This window comes from Cnephaeus nilssonii, assembly GCF_951640355.1.
Source record: "Cnephaeus nilssonii genome assembly, chromosome: 18".
Taxonomy (NCBI): Eukaryota; Metazoa; Chordata; class Mammalia; order Chiroptera; family Vespertilionidae; genus Cnephaeus; species Cnephaeus nilssonii.
Window position 1 is genome coordinate 29,249,945 of NC_137089.1, and position 22,715 is coordinate 29,272,659.

Consider the following 22,715-nt stretch of genomic DNA (forward strand, 5'->3'; position numbering starts at 1 on the left):
CTCTTTCTAGTCACTCTTCTCCTGAAGGTAACCATTACCTTGCTTCCTAAGACCCTGGGATAGTTCTGTCTGTTTTTGTGCTTTATTTAATAAAACAGACAATGCGTATTCTTTTATATCTGGCTTGTTTGACTCATCATTGAGAACCAGCTGTTTGTAAAAGCAAAAATGGCCTTCATTTATTGTTGTTACAAGAGTGGATTCCTGAAAATTTGTTGGCTGTAAGTACTAAAGGAAGGATTATTGATAATGCAAAGAATGTTGGACTAAGATCTGAAGTCCTGGTTCCATTTCTATTCTTTGACTACGTAGGGGTGTGGGAAAAGTCCCTTACCTCTCTATATCTCAGTTTCCAAATGGGGATAACTCTGTGTGTGTGAGTGTGTGTAGTTTTGTATTTATAGGCTATGGGGACCTAAGTTAACCAATTTATCTAAAGGATATTTCTTGAGCACCCTCTATGTTCTAGGAACTCTTCTAAGTGCTGTTATATAACTGTACACAGAGTAGACAAAAATTTATGCCTCAAAAGCTTAAATTTTAAGATAAAAGGTATATAGAAGTACATTGAGAACTAAAAAACAATAAAGTATATAATGAAAGAGTCTTTGTCATCACAATCATATGAGAACTAAAAACCATCAAATATGTGATGAAAGAATCTTTGTCATCACAATCATATGAACCAGTCACTAATGCCCAAATCATATGTAATTACTTTTGCAATGTATTATTTTATTTTACCCCAAATCTCTGAGATTTATAGAATGGTAAGGGTTTTTTACACTAGGATTATTTATCTTCCTGGCACCACCAGTGGTTATTTTTTTGGTGGGGGGGCAGGACTTGTCTCAGGAGTTTACCAATTAGCATGGGAAGGCATTAAAGATTTTCCCTGGACATTCCACCAAAATGCCAAGCAAGATATAGATAATCAAAGGCTACTGACATTCTACCTTTTCACTAATTAAAAAAATTTAACTGAGAGATATTATAAGGAGATTTCAATGTATAATTGAATAAGAAAAAATCCTTAAAACTATGAATTAATTGCTATACTTAAAATGTTTTCCAGGTCTCTTTGATATTATTTTCAACAAAGGAAATATATGCATATTCCAAAGTCATGAAATAAGGCATCTTTCTCTTGCTCTTAACAATGGCTTTGTCACTGGAATGGTAGGTAGTAATTTTTCTTTTTGTCATATATCAATAGCATTGTATTTATATATAACATATTTTTGCATAAGATACTTTTATAAGATTATCAAATTATATTTTCCTTTGGTTTTTACTTTCACTTTCTTCATTCTGTTTTGTCTCACTAATTTTTGAGATTCTAATGCATACATGCTCCTAAATGTCTACAATTAGAATTTAGACCAAAACCAAAAAGTAGCCACTTCTCTGATAACATTCAAAATTTTGGTAAGCCTCCCAAAGGAGACAATCGGACTTGTCAAAGACCCTTTCAGTGTTACTATTATTAGGAAACAGAATCCAATAATTTCATGTAATTATGCTTTGTATTGCTTAGTTTGTGCTTGAAATGCACAAATATAGAAAGCTATCTTTAAAAGTCCATGCATATTATGTATTTTGAAAAATGAGACAGCATTACTGTCATATGCTGTCTTATGTGCTTAATAGGTGTTATAAATTTTAGTCTTTACATCTACCGTATGAGAGAATCCATTATTATGCCAACTTAACAGAAGAGGAACCTGAAGTATAGGAGGATTAAGTGAGCTGTCCAAAGTCTCAGAGCTAGTAACTGGGAAAGCAGGAATTGAACACAGGCCATCAGACTCCAGCTCTCATGTGACAGCTTCCTCATGTCTGTATATATAAAAGCGAAGCAACCAGAACAACTGGAACTATCTGAAAGACCGGTCACTATGATGCACACTGCGCCGGGCCAACCAGCCCGATGGGTGCAGGGCTGACCGGCCAACCTCCTGCGGCCCCTCTCCCCAGCAGGCTGGCCGGACCCCACCCATGCACGAATTTGTGTACCAGGCCTCTAGTAATGTTATATAATATTACATGATTTTAAATTCACAGCATGTTATTTAACTAAGGGAAATTAATAATTATTGAAAAAATCTTATGTAATTTGTGTGACCGAAATTTAGGCTAAGTGGTTAATTAGTCAAACTTCCTCCATGAAGTCTTTTCCCCTCTGCCCCTGATTTAGCAAGGTGCCTTCTGTACTATGCTTCATAGCACATTCTGCCCAGTACAGGTCCTGGTCATAGTAAGTGCTTAATAAATATGAATGTAGTGGATGTGGAATCTACTCAAATTAAATTGAGTTTAACAAATGTTCTACTGCTTTATTTTTCTAAAATCAAATTAACTCTATCTCAAAGTTCCTTGGTTGATGAGATATTCCAGCTTGGTTATTATGAGAATCGTCTTGTTACACACAAGATTTCACATGGAATGGGGTCTCAGAATGTCTGGACAGCCCTCTTAGCTTAGGGCCACACTGGTCGCTGGTAATGTACTCATCAAACAAGATAGTTTCTCGAAGGTAGTTAGCTCTGTTGCTAATCTACCATACCTACACAAGGGAACTTAGCTTATAGCCCTAGTGTCATGGGTCAAGCCATTCAAGAGGCATCCAAGGCTCCTTCCTTTTCAGGCCCAAATGCCTTCTGGGGTACTGAGGGGAGATAGGGTAAGACCTCAAACAGTACCCCCAAACCAGGAATGTCTCCCTGTAGCATATCATCCTTGAATAGTTTAGTTCCTTTAAAGTAAAACCTAGTAATACACATGTATTCATTTCAGCTTTTGGTCCCAGATAGTCTCTCTTGAGTTAGGAAGACACAAATGAAGAAGTAAAAAATAAACAATGATAAAATACGTAACATCTCATTAAATTATCCTGCTATGGAATTATTTTTATTGTTACCGAATAGTCTACCATAGGTTCTGAGAATCAGGAGAAATAGAAAGTTCTTGGGGAAAGACACTGGAAATTATGCTGGGGAATCAAAACTATTGAATTGCAAAGACATGAGATTATACAAGTAGTTCAAGAGTGCTATAGAGTGGAGTAGACCTCTACATACATGTAATGTCAAACATTTTAAATTTACTCTCTATTGTTAATTCAAAGGATTTCCCCTTTTCTTTTAGGCTAGTGGTGGAGCCTCCACTGAGCTACGGGTGCGTTCTCAGCCCAACCGCTGTGCACTTCTTGAGTCAGCACAGGTTCCTGGGCACACAGTTATCTTTGACTCTCATGGCCAAATAGCTGATGAATCATCAACAGGCTATGCGGGCCTTTCAAAAGAATTTGTGGTTTTTGTCAAGGTAAAATGGAGGAAAGTCATTAAAGTTTATATTGCTGAACCTACTTTCTTTTGCTCTGTTAAGGAAAGCTCTTGAATGGAATCATATGGGGTAATCAGATGTCTTCCCACGAGGTGGCATTGATGCCTGTTGCCTTTTATTTACCCAGACTGAAAGGCCCTAGCGATCATAACAGCAGCAACAAACTGATGGGAGTAACATCCCATATCCAATTGGAGGTTAAAAGTATGGATGTGGGGATTCTTAATAAAAAGTTAGAAAATCTTATATTTGGGACTCAAACAAATGTATATATATATATTTTTTTTCTGACAATTAGAATGTTTGCACCCTTTGAGTATGGTATATACATGTAGTGATTTCATAATACTTGTGATTCTTCCTTTATAGTTTATGTTTGTGACCTTATTTTTAAAATAACATTATATACATATATATAAAAACAGGGAATATGCTAATAAGCTGGGCATCACGACCTCTCAGGAGGAGCTGTGCGCGCAGATGGGTGGGAGGGGACTGCGTGCCACCCCCAGCCCCAGCAGCTGTCGGGAGGCTGGGGCTGGGGGCGGGCCAGAGTGGAGACTCAACACACAGAGAGGCTGGGGCTGAGGACGGGTCTGTCGGAGCGGAGACACAACACACAGGAGCGCCTGCCCCAACCCCAGCGGATACAACGCGGGGTCTCGCCCCTCCCACCCCCCTCCCTTCCACCCCATGAGGTGCCTCCTCGCACAGCGGGAGGCGGGGCGCCTCCTTGCGCGATTTCGATTTCAATCTCGTGCAGGGCCTCTAGTATTAATATAATGTCTGTCATTTATGAGACTGTGTATTTTGTGCCAAGCACTTTATTGAGACCTCCATCACATACAAGACTAAATTTAATCATCATGAAAATACTGACAGATACTGTTATTTGTATTTTAAATGAGGAGAAAAACATTTCAGGAAGTTAAGAATCTTGACTAGTATAGCATGGCTAGTCAGTGATGGTTCATGAATCAAATCAAGGTCAGTTTCTCTTCCAAACTGTTTATACTTATAAAATAAACACTTTATCACATTATCATTTTTTCAAAACAACAAGATTTTAATGGTCGCATAATATTTAAACATAAGGAATATATACATACATATATATTTGTTTATCATTGTACCTTTAATCTTTGTCTTTTCATTTTACATCTCTACATATATTACTGCAACATATACTTTGACAAGTCCCTGACCACATATTTTATTATGTTCTTTTTTTTCTTTTCTATTATTTTTTAACTTAGATAATTTGAAACTGAACATAAAGATCAGAATACAAAATCTTTAAGACTCTAGAAACATACTGCCAAATTTTCTTTCAGAACTGTACCAGTTTTTAATCCTGAGAAACTTAAGTCAACTCTGAAGTTAGAGAGAACAGTTCATATACCACTCTCACTGCTGAAACAAACTTTAGAGTTCAGGGGTCTTTGAGATCACTAAAACAACTCAGAACTCCCTGAACTCTGTCATATTCATGGTTAAGGTTTTTTGCAGGGAAGGATAACAGATGACAATTAGCTAACGGAATAGACACAGAGGGCAGAGTGTAGGAAAAGTAGCAAACATTGTCCTCTTCCCATGGAGTCAGGACAGTGGTACTTTCTCAGCATTACTATGTGATAATCTGCATGGAGTATTGCCAACCAGGGAAGCAAGCTCTCCTGAGCCTTTACTGGGGTTCCATCATATAGGGAGTACATGTGGCTGATTTCAGTCTCCAGTCTTTCAGGAGGTCAACTGGCACCTTGTGACTCAAAGTTCCTTCCCTAAATCACATTTTTATTATATGGTTGATCCAAGACCCTCAAACAAACAAAAACACTCCTATCAGGTATTACATTAAGGGTTTAGACATTAAAACTCTCCTAAGGCCACAGACCTCTCTATGTAATATTAAATTCTTTACTACCTAACTCCCATCGGCAGTGTAGGAAAGTATCCATTTCATTGACTCAAGTGTTGAGTATGGTCCTTAAACAATAACATCTGACAATTTTCTAGGGGGAATAAACATGTAATTTTAGCTTTATTTATTTTTTAATTACTAGTGTGGGTTACCTTTATGTTTATACACCATTTGTCTTTTGTCTTTTGTGACTTATGTGTTTATGTATTTTACCCATTTTTTCTATAGTGTTAGTGTATTTCTAATTAACTTTAAAGAACTATTTATATCTTAAGCTGTTGATTGCATAAAATTTTCTTAAATATATCTTATATATTTATTATCTCTTTTCTTTTATTCATTTATTTATTCTTATATGCATACATTTAACTCTGTTAGATGTATATAACTCTGTTATATTCATACAATGCATTTCATAATTCAGGTACTCTGCTAGCAGAATATTCTGCTTTATATTAGTATTAAAACTATTTTTAATAGTGATTGTAAATTTATTAAGAGAAGTGTTTGTGCTTTGTATCTTTTTTTAAAATTGAATTTATTGGGGTGACATTGGTTCATAAAACCATACAGGTTTCAAGTATACAACTCAACAAAACATCATCTGCACAATGTATGGTGTGCCCATCATCCCAAGCAAAGTCTCTTTTCATCCTCATTTCCCCCACCCCTTTGCTCACCTCCACCTCCACCTACCGCCCACCCCCTTTCCCTCTGGCTATCACTACACTGCTGTCTGTCTCTATGTGGTATATATATGTTTTGTATCTTTTTAAAATCTCTGCAGCATCTGATGCTGACCTTCACACTCTCAATAAATAATGATTCATGTAAATCAGGAGTTTACCAGATAACCTCCTTTATTTTTGTTCAGTTTTGCATTGCAGTTAAGCTATTTATTATTTTCTTTTGCTCATTTAAAAAATATTTTCATTGATTTCACAGAGGAAGGGAGAGGGGACACAGAGAGAGAAACACCAGTGATGAGAGAGAATCATTGATTGGCTTCCTCCTGCACTCCCCACACTGGGGATTGAGCCCATAACCCAGGCATGTGCCCTGACCGGGAATCGAACCGTGATGTCCAGGTTCAAAGGTTGACACGCAACCACTGAGCATGCCAGCTGGGCATTTTTTGCTCATTTTTAATCACCAAGCTGCTGGTAAGATCCTGATCACTGCAGCTTCTGTAAGAGAGTGGCCTCTATTGCCACATTCCTCTCGCAATACATGAGCTTGTTATTTATTGCTTTTCTATTCTGTTTGTTGCTCTGAAGGGTGTGTTCCTCAACAGTGCTGTGGTTCTGCTTGCCACAAGCCTGTGCCAAGCCCTGTGTCTCCAGCCGGATGGCAGCTGCACTGGAGTGGGAAACCAGTCTGAAAAATCCTACTGGAAAGTGCATAAAATCAGCGCTGGGATTTGCATGTTTGAAAGTGTGAAAAATGCACGGATGTATCTCAGGATTAAAGATGGCCAGTGTGATGGAACAGTAAGCATCTGTTCTTATTATTCTCAGCAAAAAAAATGTTTAAGACATTTGCCAATAATAGATAGGAGTATAGCAGTTTCTTAATATTTCCTTTTTTAGTTTTAATCTATGAACAACCTGGAAATACGGTGTTATATATGGTGGTCTCCCTTAGTGTTTTTAATGAGTGGGGACAGCAGCTGAAAGCTTGGTATGATTGGAGAGGAATCTGGACCCTTTAGACAGTATTTTTGAAACATAATGTGCGCACAAATCACCTGGGAATTGTGTTAGAAAGCAGATTCTATCTTAGACTGCAGTGGGACTGTGTGCCTGCATTTCTAATAACAACCAGCTGTTGATGAATTGGTCTGCAAACCACACTTTGAGAACCAAGGTACTAGAAAGTCTCAGTTCAACAATATTTCCTAGCTACTTCTTTTGGTGCCTGAATTTCCACCAATGGAAACCCTGTACTTTGAATAAGGAAGTAATTTTAAATTCTAAGTATTAAGGGCTCTTCTTTAACACCTTAGGAGGGGATGTGGGAGGCAACTAACATAACATCTTTTATAGATTTATAATTTTCCTATGGATTGAGCGGCAAAAGGATTATACATTCAACTTACCGATTAATGCTCTGTGTATCTGTTCTTGTTTGAAACAGTTTAGTTTAAACTATTTTTCGGATAAACTCAGAGATGCCCCCACTCCCCTTTCCCCTTACCAGTGTAGCTCTGGCTGTGTGGGAGAGTTTGCATGAGCTTCTGGAGATGGGAAGAGGGAAGGCTTAGATCGTTCAGGGTTCTCTGGGTCCCTGTCTTGAGCAGACTGGTGAGTCTGCACTGATGTTCACAGGGCAAAAGAGAAAAGCATGTGCACACACACATTTAATTAGCATCCTTGATTGACTCACCAGAGGGTTGTAAAGTGGCTAGATCCCATTTCACAGAAGAGGAAGTCATGTTTCAGAAACAGTGTCAGGCTTATGGTCTTTAAACTGTTAAGTGGACTAACTGAGATAAAAAACAGGTAACAGGCCCTGGCTGGGTAGCTCAGTTGGTTAGAGCATCATCCAGATATGACAAGGTTGTGGGTTTGATCCCCGGTCAGGGCACATACAATAATCAACCAATGCATGCACAAATAAGTGGAAAGCAATGTTTCTCTCTCTCTCTCTCTCTCTCTCTCTCTCTCTCTCAAAATAAATTTAAAAAGCCAACAGGTAACATTGTTATTATCATGGCCAGACTAGTTGAGAGTAAGATTTCATAATATGCAGTCACCCTAGAGAAGGAACATCAGGAAGTAGCTTTTCCTTTCATATCACCAACATCCACCAAGTATACAAACCTTTCTCTTCTGGGACTCTTAAATCTTATAAGAAAAGTTTCTTAAGGCCATACAATGTGAACAAAGTGACATTTCTAACATTCAATTATAAATGGCCTTAAAAAAGAGAGAGAGGTGATTTTGATGATCTGATATATAGATGACTTCTAGGCTTCTAAGTCTTGAATTTTTGCTATACAGGCTTTGAGCAATTTACGTGAACTCAATTTACTGGTGGCATTTCAATCCAGAAAATGTGGACTAGCCCAGAAAATTAGTTTATGTTTGCTAGTAAATGGAAATAAACTTTATGGCAAAAATTTCCCTTTTTTCATCATGATATTATTTTCTGAAAGGAAAATTTCACAATTCACTGTTCTCTCTTCACCTACAGATGGGCAACACTGAAACAGAATATAGCTTCTCTGTGATTCCGAGCTCTTTTGTCCAAGGTGTGCCTCAGCACTCCCATGGTCTCTGTTTCTGGATCTTATGGAGCAGAGTCAAGTGCATAGGGGCAATTCATGTAACAGTTTCTAGATTTGTCACGAGGATTTGAAAAGGAAGCAAAATTATATCCTTGTGAACTGACTGGTTTTAAATCCTGTCCTTCAGAGTTTGCTCGTAGTTACAAGATCATGTTATATTGATTGCAGGGCATAGGAGATATTGACTGTCATTTTAAAATTAAGAAGAACTTGGAAAATGCATCTGTAAGCCTGGAATCTACAAAGAGCCCCGGGTTGTTTGTTGGACTCCAGTCAGATGGGCAGGTGAAACCAGTTATTTATACCAAGAATGGCAATGTTTTCTTCTACCCACAAGTCATCAAATGTACGTTTACTCTGAAATATTTCATTGTTTTGCTTCGTGATGGTTATGCACACTGATATTTTTCTCATTTTTTTTTTCTCAGCAAATTTCTGCTGTTAGGCTTTTTCTGGTTGCTATTCTAGAAGCAGTAAAACAAAACAAAACAAAACAAAACCCTATAATAACGACCACATACCTCAAATTCTGGTATTTAATGTTTGGTATGAAGATTTTGCTACATCAAGCTCCTTTATAGTTTTTTTTAAATTGTGTGTATGTGTGTGTGTGTGTGTGTATCTCTGTGAGTGTGTGTCTGTGTGCGTGTGTGCTTGTATTTTATTTGAGGATATCTCCATATACACTTAGAGGGGATGGGGCTATTAGAAACATTCTCAGATTAATTGCTATTAATTTTTTATAATCACAGTAGGAAAGGAGGTTGGAAAAAGATTAACACAAATGGTATTTGAATTAAAAATAGAATTTGAAAAGAAGAAGTCTAAGGATAGGGCAGAAATGTGAGTATTTTTAAACTGATTTTTTCGTATCTAAGTTTAGGGCCTCTAGCAAATTGAAGTAAGAATCTGAAATCTTTACATAAACAATTTAAACTTAGAATGTACTTGCTTGAACACCACAGTTAATGAGGCAACTCTGTTGTGTTCTTAAATTATTTCAAAATATAGTTTGCAGTTTAATTTGTCCCTGCTGTAGTCCCATAGATTTGGGCTTAATCAAAATCCTGATGATTTTCTTAGTCAGTCTCACTCTTATTTAACTTCTCTTTTCTTATCAAAGTCTGTATATATATTTATATAAAGTCTGTACATTTATATATTTATGTAATATCACTATATGCATCAATTCCTTTTTAGCTTTTAGTAGCCATATTTAAAAGTTTGCTAATTATTGGGCTAGTAGACCTTAACTCACTGCCATCCACACCACCACTGCCTCCGTGATCTGTGTTTCCACAACCTGGCACAGAGCGGCACTCCTACTCAACAAAATGGGCATGCCATCTGTCTCAGCAGCTCTGGAGGGAAACAGATGACGAGAGAGAAAGCAGAAAGATGCAGGGTGGTGTAGAAGAAAAAGCAGTGAGAAATAGCTAGCAGGCGACAGCACACATGTGGGAAGATCACAGGAAGAAAGGAAAACTCATACAAAGGAGAGGGTAGGGTAATGAAGCAAAGATGACGAATAAAAAAAAAGAGGTAGCACTGATTAGAAAAGAAGATGAGTAGAAGAAAAAATAATTCTTTTGTGACAATACACAAAAGAGATAATAAAAGGGTCAACCGAGGGTATCAGTACCAGTAGAACCACTAGAAACAAAAGTATTCTTTCTTACAGGCTCGACAGTGTAGTTCTAGGATAGAGCATGGATGATCTGAGTTTTCTTCTCTACTTACCAGCTGTATTAATATCAAAGAGCTTTGGTTTCTATATCTGTGTAACCGGGGTAATAGTAACATCTTTTCTATCTGCCCCACAGAGCTGTTGGGGACCAAGGCAGTTAAGTGTATGGGAAAGTTCTTGTTTCAGTGATAATAGCTAACTATTACGGGCAGTTATTTTGTGCCAGCCACTGCAAAGTACAGGTTACATCCTTCAACATGATTTTGAAAAGTAGGCATACTATTTTTTATTGTCTTTTGAGACTGCACTCTGATTATTTGATAATTTAAAAAAAATAATTGAATATCTCCAGTGATTGAAACTTTAAAAGCTTAGAGCATATGGGGCTGGGGCTGATTTTATATTGATTAAAATGGTTGATAGGCATCTGTAAACTGTTCATATAATTTTCCCCTTTATTATTTTTACTAGAGGCCCAGTGCACAAAATTCGTGCACGGGGGTGTCCCCTAACTGCCCTCCCCTGCCGGCCTGGTCACCCCTACCTGCCCTCCCCTGGCAGCCTCATTGCCCCTAACTGCTCTCCCCTGCTGGTCTGGTCCCCCCCCCCCAAACTGCCCTCCCCTGCAGGCCTGGGTTCCCCACAACTGCCCTTCTCTACAGGCTCAGTCGCCCCCAACTGCTCTCCCCTGCAGGCCTGGGTTCCCCCCAACTGCCCTTCCCTGCAGGCTTGATCACCCCCAACTGCCCTCCCTTGCAGGCCTGGTCACTCCCAACTGCCCTCCCCTGCTGGCCATCTTGTGGTGGCCATCTTGTGTCCAAATGGAGGCAGCCATCTTGTGTGTTGGAGTGACAGTCAATTTGCATATTACTCTTTTATTAGATAGGATTATAAAAATGCATGTAATTGTGGAAACATTTGAAAATATACCCATGTAATCTATCCAACAGTAAAAACTATATTTTGATGTATATATTATCATGATTTTTTCTATGAAGGTGTGTGTTGTATATATTTATCTACCATTTTATGTAAATATACTAAAAAGTATATTTTTAAACAAAAATTGGTTGTAACTTTTATATATAAAAACAATATTCTGATTTTTGCGTAAAAATAAATGATTTTAATAAATACACATAGTGTAGTTTTGGCATTAGTTGTCAATCCTGTGGGGAATTGCCTAAGGGTGTCTGTTTGTCCTGCTGTACACAGCTTCCCATTTCCTGACTTTGGACAAAGTATGCTTTAACCTCACAAGTTATCCTTATGATTAGATGCAAATTCCTGTGACTAGCAAGCTCTTTCTATTTGGATCAACCCATGAAGATAATCATGGAATTTTGTGTTAGTTAAATTAACATTTATGAAAGTTCTATAATGTTAATAGAAATAGGTATATTTCTTTGATTCTCATATTTTAGTCAAGTCACATGAAGTATTATTTAAATGATGTTTTAATTAGAATAGTATTCATTGCAGGTGTCTCTTTCACTTGAAAACAATAGATGGGAGGATTTTTTAAACATACTATAAAGCAACTATTATATTTATAAAAAATATTGACATTGTTTTTGAGGATGAGGTAGAATCTTGAGAAGCCAGTGCTGGGAGGGCAGGGAGATGATGAGAGATGCTTATTCCCATGTCACCATTTGCTTTGGCTGACCTACTGTGCAACCCTTTCTGAGCTTGTTTCTGATTTCTAGACTAGAACATTGTTTTCTCCTCTGTGCTCCATGGGCACTCTGTGCACGTGTCTGTTATAGCACTCATCAATATACACTGAGTGGCCAGATTATTATGATCTCTGAATGCATAATAATCTGGCCACTCAGTGTATATCATTCTTTTTTTTAAAAAAAAATATATATATATATTTAAATATATTTTATTGATTTTTTTACAGAGAGGAAGGGAGAGAGAGAGAGAGAGAGAGAGAGAGAGAGAGAGAGAGAGAGAGAGAGAAACATTGATCAGCTGCCTCTTGCACGCCCCCTACTGGGGATGTGCCCGCAACCAAGGTACGTGCCCTTGACTGGAATCGAACCTGGGACCCTTCAGTCTGAAGGCCGACGCTCTATCCACTGAGCCAAACTGGTTTTGGCTATATCATTCTTTATATGTTCTCCTTCTGGGCTGTGTACCCTATTAATGTCCAAGGCATGTCTTATTCATGTCTTATTTTTTATGCTGATGGAAGTGACTAGAAGAGAGTTTATCTTGTTTTTGTAGATCCTAGATTTCTACATTATTAGTAAACTAGAGGCCTGATGCATGAAATTCATGCAAGAGTAGGCCTTCCTTCCCCCAGCTGCCAGCACTGGCTTCTCTCTGGCACCTGGGACCCGGGCTTCCTTCACAGCCTCAGCTTCGTCCAGAAGGTCGTCCGGAAGGACTTCCAGTCTAATTAGCATATTACACTTTTATTATTATAGATAATGAAAACCCTTAATTATGGATCTCTTTTTAAAATTGTTTTATTTTAATTGACAGAGAGAGAGAGAGAGAGAGAGAGAGAGAGAGAGAGAGAGAGAGAGAGAGAGAGAGAAACATCGAAGTGAGAAACATGGATTGATTGCCTCCTATATGTGCCTGGACCAGGCTCGAACCTGCAACCCTTTTGGTGTTTGGGATGACACTCCAACTAACTGAGTCACTCGGCCTGGGCATTATGGATCTCTTAATTGGATCATAATAAAATGTACCCTAAATTATACTTTTTCTTTCCTCTCCACAAGTTAATTTATCCTCAGCATACATACTTCCTGTTTTCTGATTTTCCTTTTAATGTTTTCAAGTTTTTTTTTTTTTTACCAGCATCAATCTCTAGTATCTAAGCATTGCATTGTAAATAAACCATATGGAAAAACATGTTTTACAGGGTTTGGTGTTGAAAAGCGTATTATTATCTGAAACTTTATCTTATAATCCTTGAAGGATATACCTGACGATATGATCATGGGCAGTCTTCAGACACCAGTGTTATAACAGTCTGTGCCATCACTCCATAAGATTAATTTTTGTTAATTCCTGTTAGCCATACCTCTGAGGTTATGCCTTCTCATGCTAACATATATTTTATGAGTCATCTTAACTTATTGACTGCAATTGTGGTATCAAGAAATAGCTGCTATTATTTCTTATTATATAGAATCAGACATCTGTATAATTTTTTTGTTGCTGATGATCCCTCTATTTTCTGACAGTCATAGTTTGAATTACTATAATTTAAAAATGGATGTACTATGACTGATCCCTAAGAATAAAACACAAACTTAAATTTTGAAATTCTAAATACAAATAGTACTCATGAGCATGGACTATAAAATTGGAGTCATTATTCAGCTAGTTTGGGGATATCTATTCCTGAACAAGACATCAAAACAACTTGCCTCGAAATAAAAGGCAGTAAAATAGCGAATGTTTTCTTCATTTCTAGGTATAGGTATATTTCTTTGAGTCTAATATATTAGTAAAGCCACATGAAGTATTGTTTAAATGAAGTTTTAGTCAGTTTACCCTTTTGATGAAGGCAAAGTAGCAGATTATCAAAGGAGTTCCTGTTTAGAATCTATAAAAAATACCTTGAATAAGTCATTTGATTCATACTGTGACGTTAAATTATTGCTTTGATTTATAAAGCAGTGAGTAGATTTTTATAGGAATACCATTCACGCACAGCCTGCTGCTAAGAATAAAAAGTCATTTTCTGGTAACTATGTAATACAGAGTAAAAAGATTTGACTAGGCATTGAAATGGAAACAATAGCAAAACTTAAACTTGCATAATTTAAACATATGGTGAGTTTTCTGAGAAGAAACAAGTGATTTTGAAAGGATGATCTCTTTTAAAATCTTAATTTCAGTTGGCAGAGAAAACCCAATGGGTATGTCTGCAACACCCCGCCAAGAAGAGGAAAAGATCCAGGAGTCAAGACACCAGCAAGAAATACCCCCAGAATCTGAGGCCAGAGGTTCCTCGCTTTCTTCAGCTGCAAGTAAGCAGCAGTTTTGTTTTTAGTTTTTCTTCTTTTGGTTTGTTTGTCTGCACTGGTTCTGTGTGAACACCTCAAGAAGAACACCAAGTTATTTTTATAATATACGTTACATTATAACATATGAACTAGCTTTTAAGCTGTTATCTTACCTTTGGCTCTATATTGCAAAACATAAATATATTTAAAAACTAGAGGCCCGATGCATGAAATTCGTGCAAGGGCCTTGGCCCTAGTCCCCACCTGCTGCCACTGCTGCCGCGGCCGGAGGCCTCTGCCACCTCTGCCATAGCCCCCACCTGCTGCATCTTTGTCCGGAAGGAAGGACACCCGGAAGGACGTCTGGTCTAATTAGCATATTACACTTTTAATATATAGATGTGTTTATTTCTTTACCTTGAATTCAATGATCACTCCTGAATGATGACTTGAAAAGAAGGTAGCATTAAATTATGACATCACATTGGACTATTACCTACAAAATATCTTATGAATATATTTTATAAATAACAGCAAATTCTCGCCCAAGTCTAAACAACAACAAAAATAGTATCTTCCATTTCTCTGATATAGAAAATGAGGCACCAAAAAAGTGTTGTAGGCCTCAGAGTTTTGGATTTTTAGTTTCTAGTTTTAGTCTGTCTGATCATTTTTCTCACTCTTAAATGTATTATCTTCTATGAATGCTGTCTGACAAATTCTGTGCATCAGAATCTAGTATCTTTGGGTAAACTGACATAGTGACCACTGTCTCTGAACCATTTGTTAAGTCCATCTTGAGAAACAGACAAATAATGTTACCTTTAAAAAAGTGCTTTTTGAAAATCAGTTATTGGGTGTGTTTTCTTTTTTATTTCAGATAGCAACAGAAAATAGATGTCTCTTTCTGACAGCCCTATGATACTATCGTATCAACCAGAGGAAAGAGAAATGAGCCTTTTGATTTTTGCTGTATGGACAAGGCCCAGTGTTATATTTCCATGTCATGTCATGAATCCATGGAGCAGTGGGACAAATCACATTGCGTGAGAAACATGTGCTTAGTTAAAATTTTTCTCGGAGGGAGAATTCAATCTTGTGTCAGGAGGTATGGAACCTCAATCTGGGATGGCCACCTCAAGTTAAATTTGACTTGGCTAAAAATAGCATGCTAGCTGAAATCTCTGGGAGTACATACATTTTTATGAGTAGCAAAACATTTAAGAGAAAAAAAAAATCTATGTATTTTATGAAAATTTGTTCTGGAGAAAACATTTAAAAAAATTTACCATTGTTCAGTGGGGGGAGGGGAAGGAGACATATGTACTACTATTTGTAATACTTTAAACAAAGAATATGGTAAAAGAAAAAAAAAGAAAAATTTTACCATTGTTAATTTTCTTTAAAATTTGAGGTGCACAAGATGTTGATTTGATACATTTATATATTGCATTATGATTGCCATTGTAGGGTTAGCCCCTCTATCATGTCACATAATTTCCATTTCTTTTTTATGATGAGATTAAGACCTAGTCTCTTAGTAAGTTTGATATTTATATTAAGATGTTGTCTATAATTGCTATACTATACATTAAATCTCCAGGTCTTATTTATCTACTAGCTAGAAGTTTAAATATCGCTCCCTTTTCTCCCACTCGCAACCCTTGCTGTTGGTAACTACCATTTTACTTTCTGTTTTTATAAGTTTGGCTCTTCCCCCCCCCCCCCCCCCCAATATATAAGTGATATAATACAATATTTGTCTTTATATCTCACTTAGCATAATGTCCTCAAGTTCCACTCATGTTGTTACAAATGGCAGGATTTCCTTCTTTCTCATGGCTGAATAATATTTCTGTATATACCCAGAAGTGGGATTTCTGGGTCATTTGAAGGAACATCCAGGTCATGCTAGGCACAAAATAAAATTTAAGTCATTAATTCATTATAAAAAGACATAATTTCTTTATTGTAGTTAATGGCAATACTACATGTTATGGCAATAGAAATGGAGAATGGGCCAGAAACTGAGAAAAGGGAGACTTTATTAATTAAGCTGTTTAATTTATTAACTATTTGAAGCATTGATATAGCATATATTTTGTGTTTAGTCATTAAATCCTGAAAATCTAGATGATAAAGGTTTCCTAATGCAAATGTCATCTACAAAATGCCCATGATTTGTTTAAATGTTGCCTTCTGTGATTGCAGTAAAAATGGTTTTTGTAAGTATCCTTTAGGTGGGGAAAAATGTCTTTACATGTTAATATTACTTAGAAGACTGATTTGTTACTGAGTGATCAGATCATGATTCTCTTTCTACTTCTATCAAACATCTGCAGTGGTTAAAACTTATTTATTGTGAGAAATTCCTTCCTCTTTGTTTTGCAATTTAGCTGTTATGCTAGATAGATTTGGGTTATGTTAATTCATATAAAAATAAATTAGTAGAAAAATACTTTAGAAAACTTATAAAGCTTATTTTATACTTTAAAGACATCAAAACCAACTATCCATTCCTGAAGAATGAGATTATATTTGTCAGTCTACCTTTAGGATAGGGCAAGATATATGCAATTTGGGGGTTAGGTATTATAGACAAAATAAACCTATCCTCTGTATTCAAAAGGCTCATATATTAGAAAAGAAAGGAAGACAAATATCTAGAACTTATAATACCATATATATATATATATATATATATATATATATATATATATGTATATATATGTGTGTGTGTATATATATATATATATATATATATATATATATATATGCACACACACACACACACACACACACACACACACACACATACCTAAGCAACCGAATGACTGGAAAGACCGGTCGACCAGTCGCTATGATGCGCACTGACCACCAGGGGGCAGACACTCAATGCAGGAGCTGCCCCCTGGTGGTCAGTGCCCTCCCACAGCCAACCTCCCACAGCCAGCCAACCTCCCTCTGTCCCTCTCCCACATCTGGCAGGCCCTTCTGGCAGCTGGCAGGAGGTCCCAGCTAGCAGCTGGCAGCTGGCAGGAGGCAGGCCCCAGCTTGCATGCCCTGATCAGGACTAGGTGAAACGGCCCGAATTTCATGCACCGGGCCTCTAATATACAATAAATAGTGTTTTTGTAGTAGTAAGTAGAGGTGTATGTCATTAACCCTTTGCACTCGCTTGCTTTTTTCTCGATTCCTGCTACCGATGCTAACCATGTCGAGTCACACTCGATATCCGAGTGCAAAAGGTTAAATTTGCAGGGTTTTACTTTAGGACCAAGTTGAATTTTGATGCTAGTTTTGTTAGGAAGAGATTGAGGAAGAGAAGTCCCTCCCTGTGTGCCTTTTGAGCAGCTGTCCCAGACCTGGAGCTTAAAGTAAGTCAGAGTAAGTTTGTGTGTGGGCTGTTTAAGTGGAACACCTGGGACTCCAGCAGCCTCCATCTCACTCAGCCACAACCCTTGCTGGTTTTTAAGCCTGAAATTATGGGAACTTCTCTTCCTGGCTCTGGAACTCTGGGCCGGGTGGCCTGTTGTGTGGCTGTAACCCCTGGCTTCTCAGCGGAGACCTCTGCAGCTGAGATACCCTCACAGTACTTACCCGCCACATGTGTGTGGGACCAGCCCATTCTGTGCCCCTGCCCCTCCTACAAGTCTCCATGTGGTTCTTTATTTCCTTAGTTGTAGGATTTCTGTTTGGCTAGATTTTAGGCAGTTCTAAATGATGGCTGTTCTTTAGTTGCAATTTTGATGTGGTTGTGGGAGGATTCAAGTGCCATGTTTACCTACGATGCCATCTTGACTGGAAGCCATGAATATATATATATATTAAAGTGTGAGTCTAAATAGGAGACTGTCTTCTCATTTAATCAGGACAGTTAGAATAATAGTATTTCTTTAATGTGGACCGCATATATCTGTCAATATAATGTTGCTTAGAGCACATCTTTATTGCCCTTTTGGTATATACTAAGATCACTAGGATATTGTATTTATAATATTCTTTCACTGAAAAAGATGTAACTGATTTTTAAACCAAATTTAGGCCTTTACCTTGATAACAGTTAGATTTTTGTCTTCTTGGTATCAGTCCAATATTCTAGCCTGTTGAGATCGCCTTGGTTGCTAGATCTTATTTTCTGTTAGCTATCCCTGCCAGCATTGTGCTTCCTGTGCTCTATATAAAAGCCTACTCTTCCTTACACCCAGAAACTGACAAGTTAATGAATAAAACAACACTATTTGTGTTAATTTTTTAGAAATACTTTTATCTTGCATGATACCTATGGAGAAAATGCTTTAACTTTTTTTTTTCCCCAGATTATTTTACATTTTAAAAAATAGGGTTAAATAATAATCATTTTTGTGATACTGTGCTATCAAAAATTAAGGGACATTTGATTTCAGTGTCTGCTTCACATTTTAGTGTAAATCAGCTTTCTTAAACACTATCTTGAAAAAGCACACAGAGGTTTATGGAACTTGTCTTTTTATGCCCACACTTTCTGATGATGATTCATGCCTTTAGTTGACCTCAACTTTGATCAACCCATGAACTATGTATGGAATCAGCTAATTTGTTATTTATGTCTGTGTGTAATTTAAAATTTTTTTTCCGAGCTTCAGGAGATCAACAGCACCAGAGGTAGCTTAGCTTTATTTTATTTTATATTGACTGAGTCAACTTGAGTGGTGCTTAATTAGTGTTCTGTCACCCTCATGAAGAACATTTTTGAGAAATCTGAGTATGTTTTAGGTACTATAGATTTTATTTAGGGAGCCCCTGAATGAGTCAGATGATGAATTCAGAATCTCCATAAAATATTCTCCCACCTTAGAATATTTTAAACCTCTTGTCAACAAAAGCAACTGCTTTTATGGTTCTCAAATGGATAAATTTATTATCTGAGACTAATGGATTTTGGTTCATTTCCAAAAGATCAGGGTGTTAGATGGAACTCATTTTTAATTGATAACAGCACCAACTTTAATTCATTGTTCTATATTATTAATTATACAATATTAAGTCATGAATTTTGAAACACGGCATCATGATGATTGTTATGTTTGTGCAAATGTTATAGCAAGAAGAAGAGACTTTAGAGACAATAACATGTTTGCAGATTAAATCAAACAAACAAGCTAAACACACACACACACACACACACACACACACACACTCACACATGCATGTGTTCGTATTTGGACACCCAAAAAACTAAAACCAAGAAACCATGGTGTCTTGACCCCATTGTTTTTTCATTTTTTATTGTTCACTGGGCTTCCTGCCTCAGTCTCTCCCTGCTATATACAGCCCGCCCTGTTTCAGACAGATCTTTCTAATACTCAGAGCATGTCACCACCATAATTTAGAATCTTGACTTATTCCTGTTGTCTGCACAAAGGTGTGCCAACTTCCAACTTGCCCAATGCCTTTCACGATCTCATTGTCTTGTTCAAGCACATTTCACTTAGTGTAGTTCTTTCATAATGCCTTCTACTACAAGTCTTTGTACATGCTGGACAGGTATTCCCTTTATCTGAAATACCCTTCCCTTCACTTTCTGAAAAATTCTAGTTCATCCTTCTATATCCAGCACCCAAGTTACCTCTAGGAGCATTTCCTGCCACCTGCTATAGTTAATGACTCTGCTACATATGAACTTTGTCCTGTTTCTTTTGTTTCCTATGCATGTGTTTGCATCTTTGAAATCCAAGTATTTATATGTCTGCCTTTCCTACTAGATAGTGCATATATCCAGAGTGAGACTGTCATTATTTATCTTTCAAACTTTTAATCTCTGCCATTAATATTGAGGGAGCAATGAACCTAACACAGTGCCTAACAAATAATAGGAACTAAAAGAAGTTTTCTTGAATTGAGTAAAAATGATCCTTTTAGCTGAGTCAAAGATATTCATAAGATATTAAGTAGATAATTAGCATCCTAAAGAGTATCCTAGATCACCAGTTACTCTCTGGGAAGGATTCATGGACGTCCTGTGGAGTTTTCATCAGTAGAGATCTGACTTCTGTTGCTGGGCTCTGAAGAAATTCCAAGTATGTTTGCAAGGCTCCTGATGGTGATAGGCTACAAATAACTGTCAGGTATTTACATAAAATATTTGAAAATTAAATTGTATCATGAAATCTTGTTGGAAAAATAGTTGTGACCTTTCTAGGTCAGCTGCCTTTGATATAACACCCAGAATGACGTGGGATTTAACCTTGCTCTGCCTGGGTTTGAAGTTTAATTTTTTGTTACTGCCTGTATAACTATCAGCAAATTTCTTAACTTCTAAGTCCTGGTTTGTTTACCTGTCTCATAGGGAACAGTACCTCATAGGACTGGTGTGAGGATTGAAAAAGGTTGACATGCTAATGAATGCTAAGTTTTTAGGACAGTGCTTAGCACTGAATAAAATCTTGTGTCCTGCTGAACTGTCTTTAGATGAACACAGAACAGCTATCCAGCTATGTTAAGTACAGAGGCTTTGAATTTAGACATTTCATTATTTACTTATTATATGACTTGGCCACATTACTTCACCTCTTTTTCTCATTTTAAAATGGACAACATAATTTTACTTACTTCATGGGATGAAAAAATGAATATGAAGCATTCAACACAGAGCCTAGCGTATCAATAGGAGCTTAATAAATGGTGATTATTATTATAATTGAAAAAAATGCTTGCTATTATAGTGATAGAGATGATCTAGGACAGTAAAGAGGAGGCACCTTTAAAAGATAAAGGTAAGTCCTTTCCCAGCAAATACATTTTTTGGCATACTTTTTATTTTATTTTAAAATTTGTTTATTATAGCAGGAAGTAACTAGCCACTTCCTGGGTTGGTTGTCATCATTGCTAATGCTGTACTAAGATCCTAGGTGCTTTCTAAGGTTGCCTATTATTTCAATCAATATAATTACATGTAGGGAGTCTTGGCTTCCTTTTAACCATTTGACATAAGGAAATCTTAATTCATGACCTAAGTCTGTAATATATGATTTCTACCTGGAAATCTCAGTTAAGAATTAACATGCAAATATTGGGGCAATTTAGACAACCAATACAGAGTAGCTGGGGCAATGCTCTTAGCACTACATTCCCCGGTATCTCCTTCATGAGGCAACAGGCTAAGCAGAGTGCACAGAAGACAGCAAGTTAGGAACTTCCCTTTATAGCATCTCTTACAAACAAGGAACTGCTGTTTGGCTCCTCCTGGCTGATGGCGGCTGCCTTGGGACACTCTGCCGCTATGTGGTCCCTGCCCCCACACACAAACCTGCTCTAAGCACTCCAGAAACCACTTGCATTTGTGAAAGTTCTATCTGTGGTTTCTGATCCTTACATTGCTCTTTCCCGTAGGGCTCCTCCCCACTCCCACCCCTAGAATTATTTCAGAAAGTTTTTCTCCTTAAAAATTGCTATTTTTACATCTCATTTGAAAATGTGTTTTAATTCCACTTTTCTGTGTTACTTTATATTGCAGTAGCTCTGTCTAAAAACCTGCGAGCCAGGCGGGCAGCTTTATGAGAAATCTATGGACGCAGACTGCAAATTCCAGCACACATCCATGTTGAAGTGTTGAGGACAAGTGAGAGATTGCCAGGCATTTCAGATGTTTATTGTCCTCATTGGATTTTCTTCAGTAGTCCAGTTTCCGTTGACCAGAGCCTTGTTGAGAGGAGATGAGCACAAATCAGCTCTCTGGAGTTTGTAGCAATTCAGTGCCTCCCTGCCCGCCCCCACCCCCGCCCCTGCTCTGTTTTGTTGTCCTTGGGCTCCATGAGACAAAGGATCCTGTCAGCCTGACATTGCATCTGATCTGCCACTAATGCTTTTTTACCCCATAGAAGAAATCAGACCTTCCCAGAGCAGTGAGACTCTTCTGTCAGAAGATGAATGGAAGGTGTTAGTGCTGACAGGAAACACAGGGACTCGAGCCAATGTCACACTCTGGGTGTATGGAGATGAAGGAGTCACTGGACCAATACGTCTTAGCAAGGACAGCCCAGAGCAGCTCTTCCTTCCAAGACAGGAGGATGAGTTTCAGGTAAACAACATCGGTAGGAATATAGTTTTTTGACCATTTCAAAGGTATTTCTATAATACAGGAGGGTGTGATTGTGTGTGCATGTGTGTTCTGTGTAAAATAAATTTCTGGTCTATTAGAATTCCCATAAGTTACCCTAATGCCTATTGTAATCATCAAAGGAAACATTTTCCCCTCACATATCTTATACAAACAAGGAAAGTTTATTTTTTTTTAAATATATTTTTTATTGATTTCAGAGAGGAAGGGAGAGGAAGAGAGAGAAACATCAATGATGAGAGAGAATCATTGATCAGCTGCCTCCTGCACGCCCCTACTGGTGATTGAGCCTGCAACCCGGGCATGTGCCATTGACCGGAATTGAATCCAGGACCCTTCAGTTTGCAGGCCGACACTCTACCCACTGAGCCAAACCAGCTAGGGCCAAACAAGGAAAG

At 37.6% G+C, this 22,715-nt stretch overlaps 1 protein-coding gene across 1 annotated transcript in view; it reads left to right on the forward strand.

The window, feature by feature from the left end:
* The window catches only part of LOC307113846 (lipoxygenase homology domain-containing protein 1-like), a gene marked incomplete at both ends in the record, with an annotated part of 141,267 nt that overhangs the window by 37,980 nt on the left and 80,572 nt on the right, over positions 1–22,715 (forward strand). The window contains 6 exon segments of the mRNA XM_079795806.1: positions 1,076–1,179; positions 3,148–3,324; positions 6,544–6,756; positions 8,724–8,901; positions 14,112–14,243; positions 22,079–22,278. Coding sequence (XP_079651932.1) covers positions 1,076–1,179; positions 3,148–3,324; positions 6,544–6,756; positions 8,724–8,901; positions 14,112–14,243; positions 22,079–22,278 — 1,004 coding nt within the window.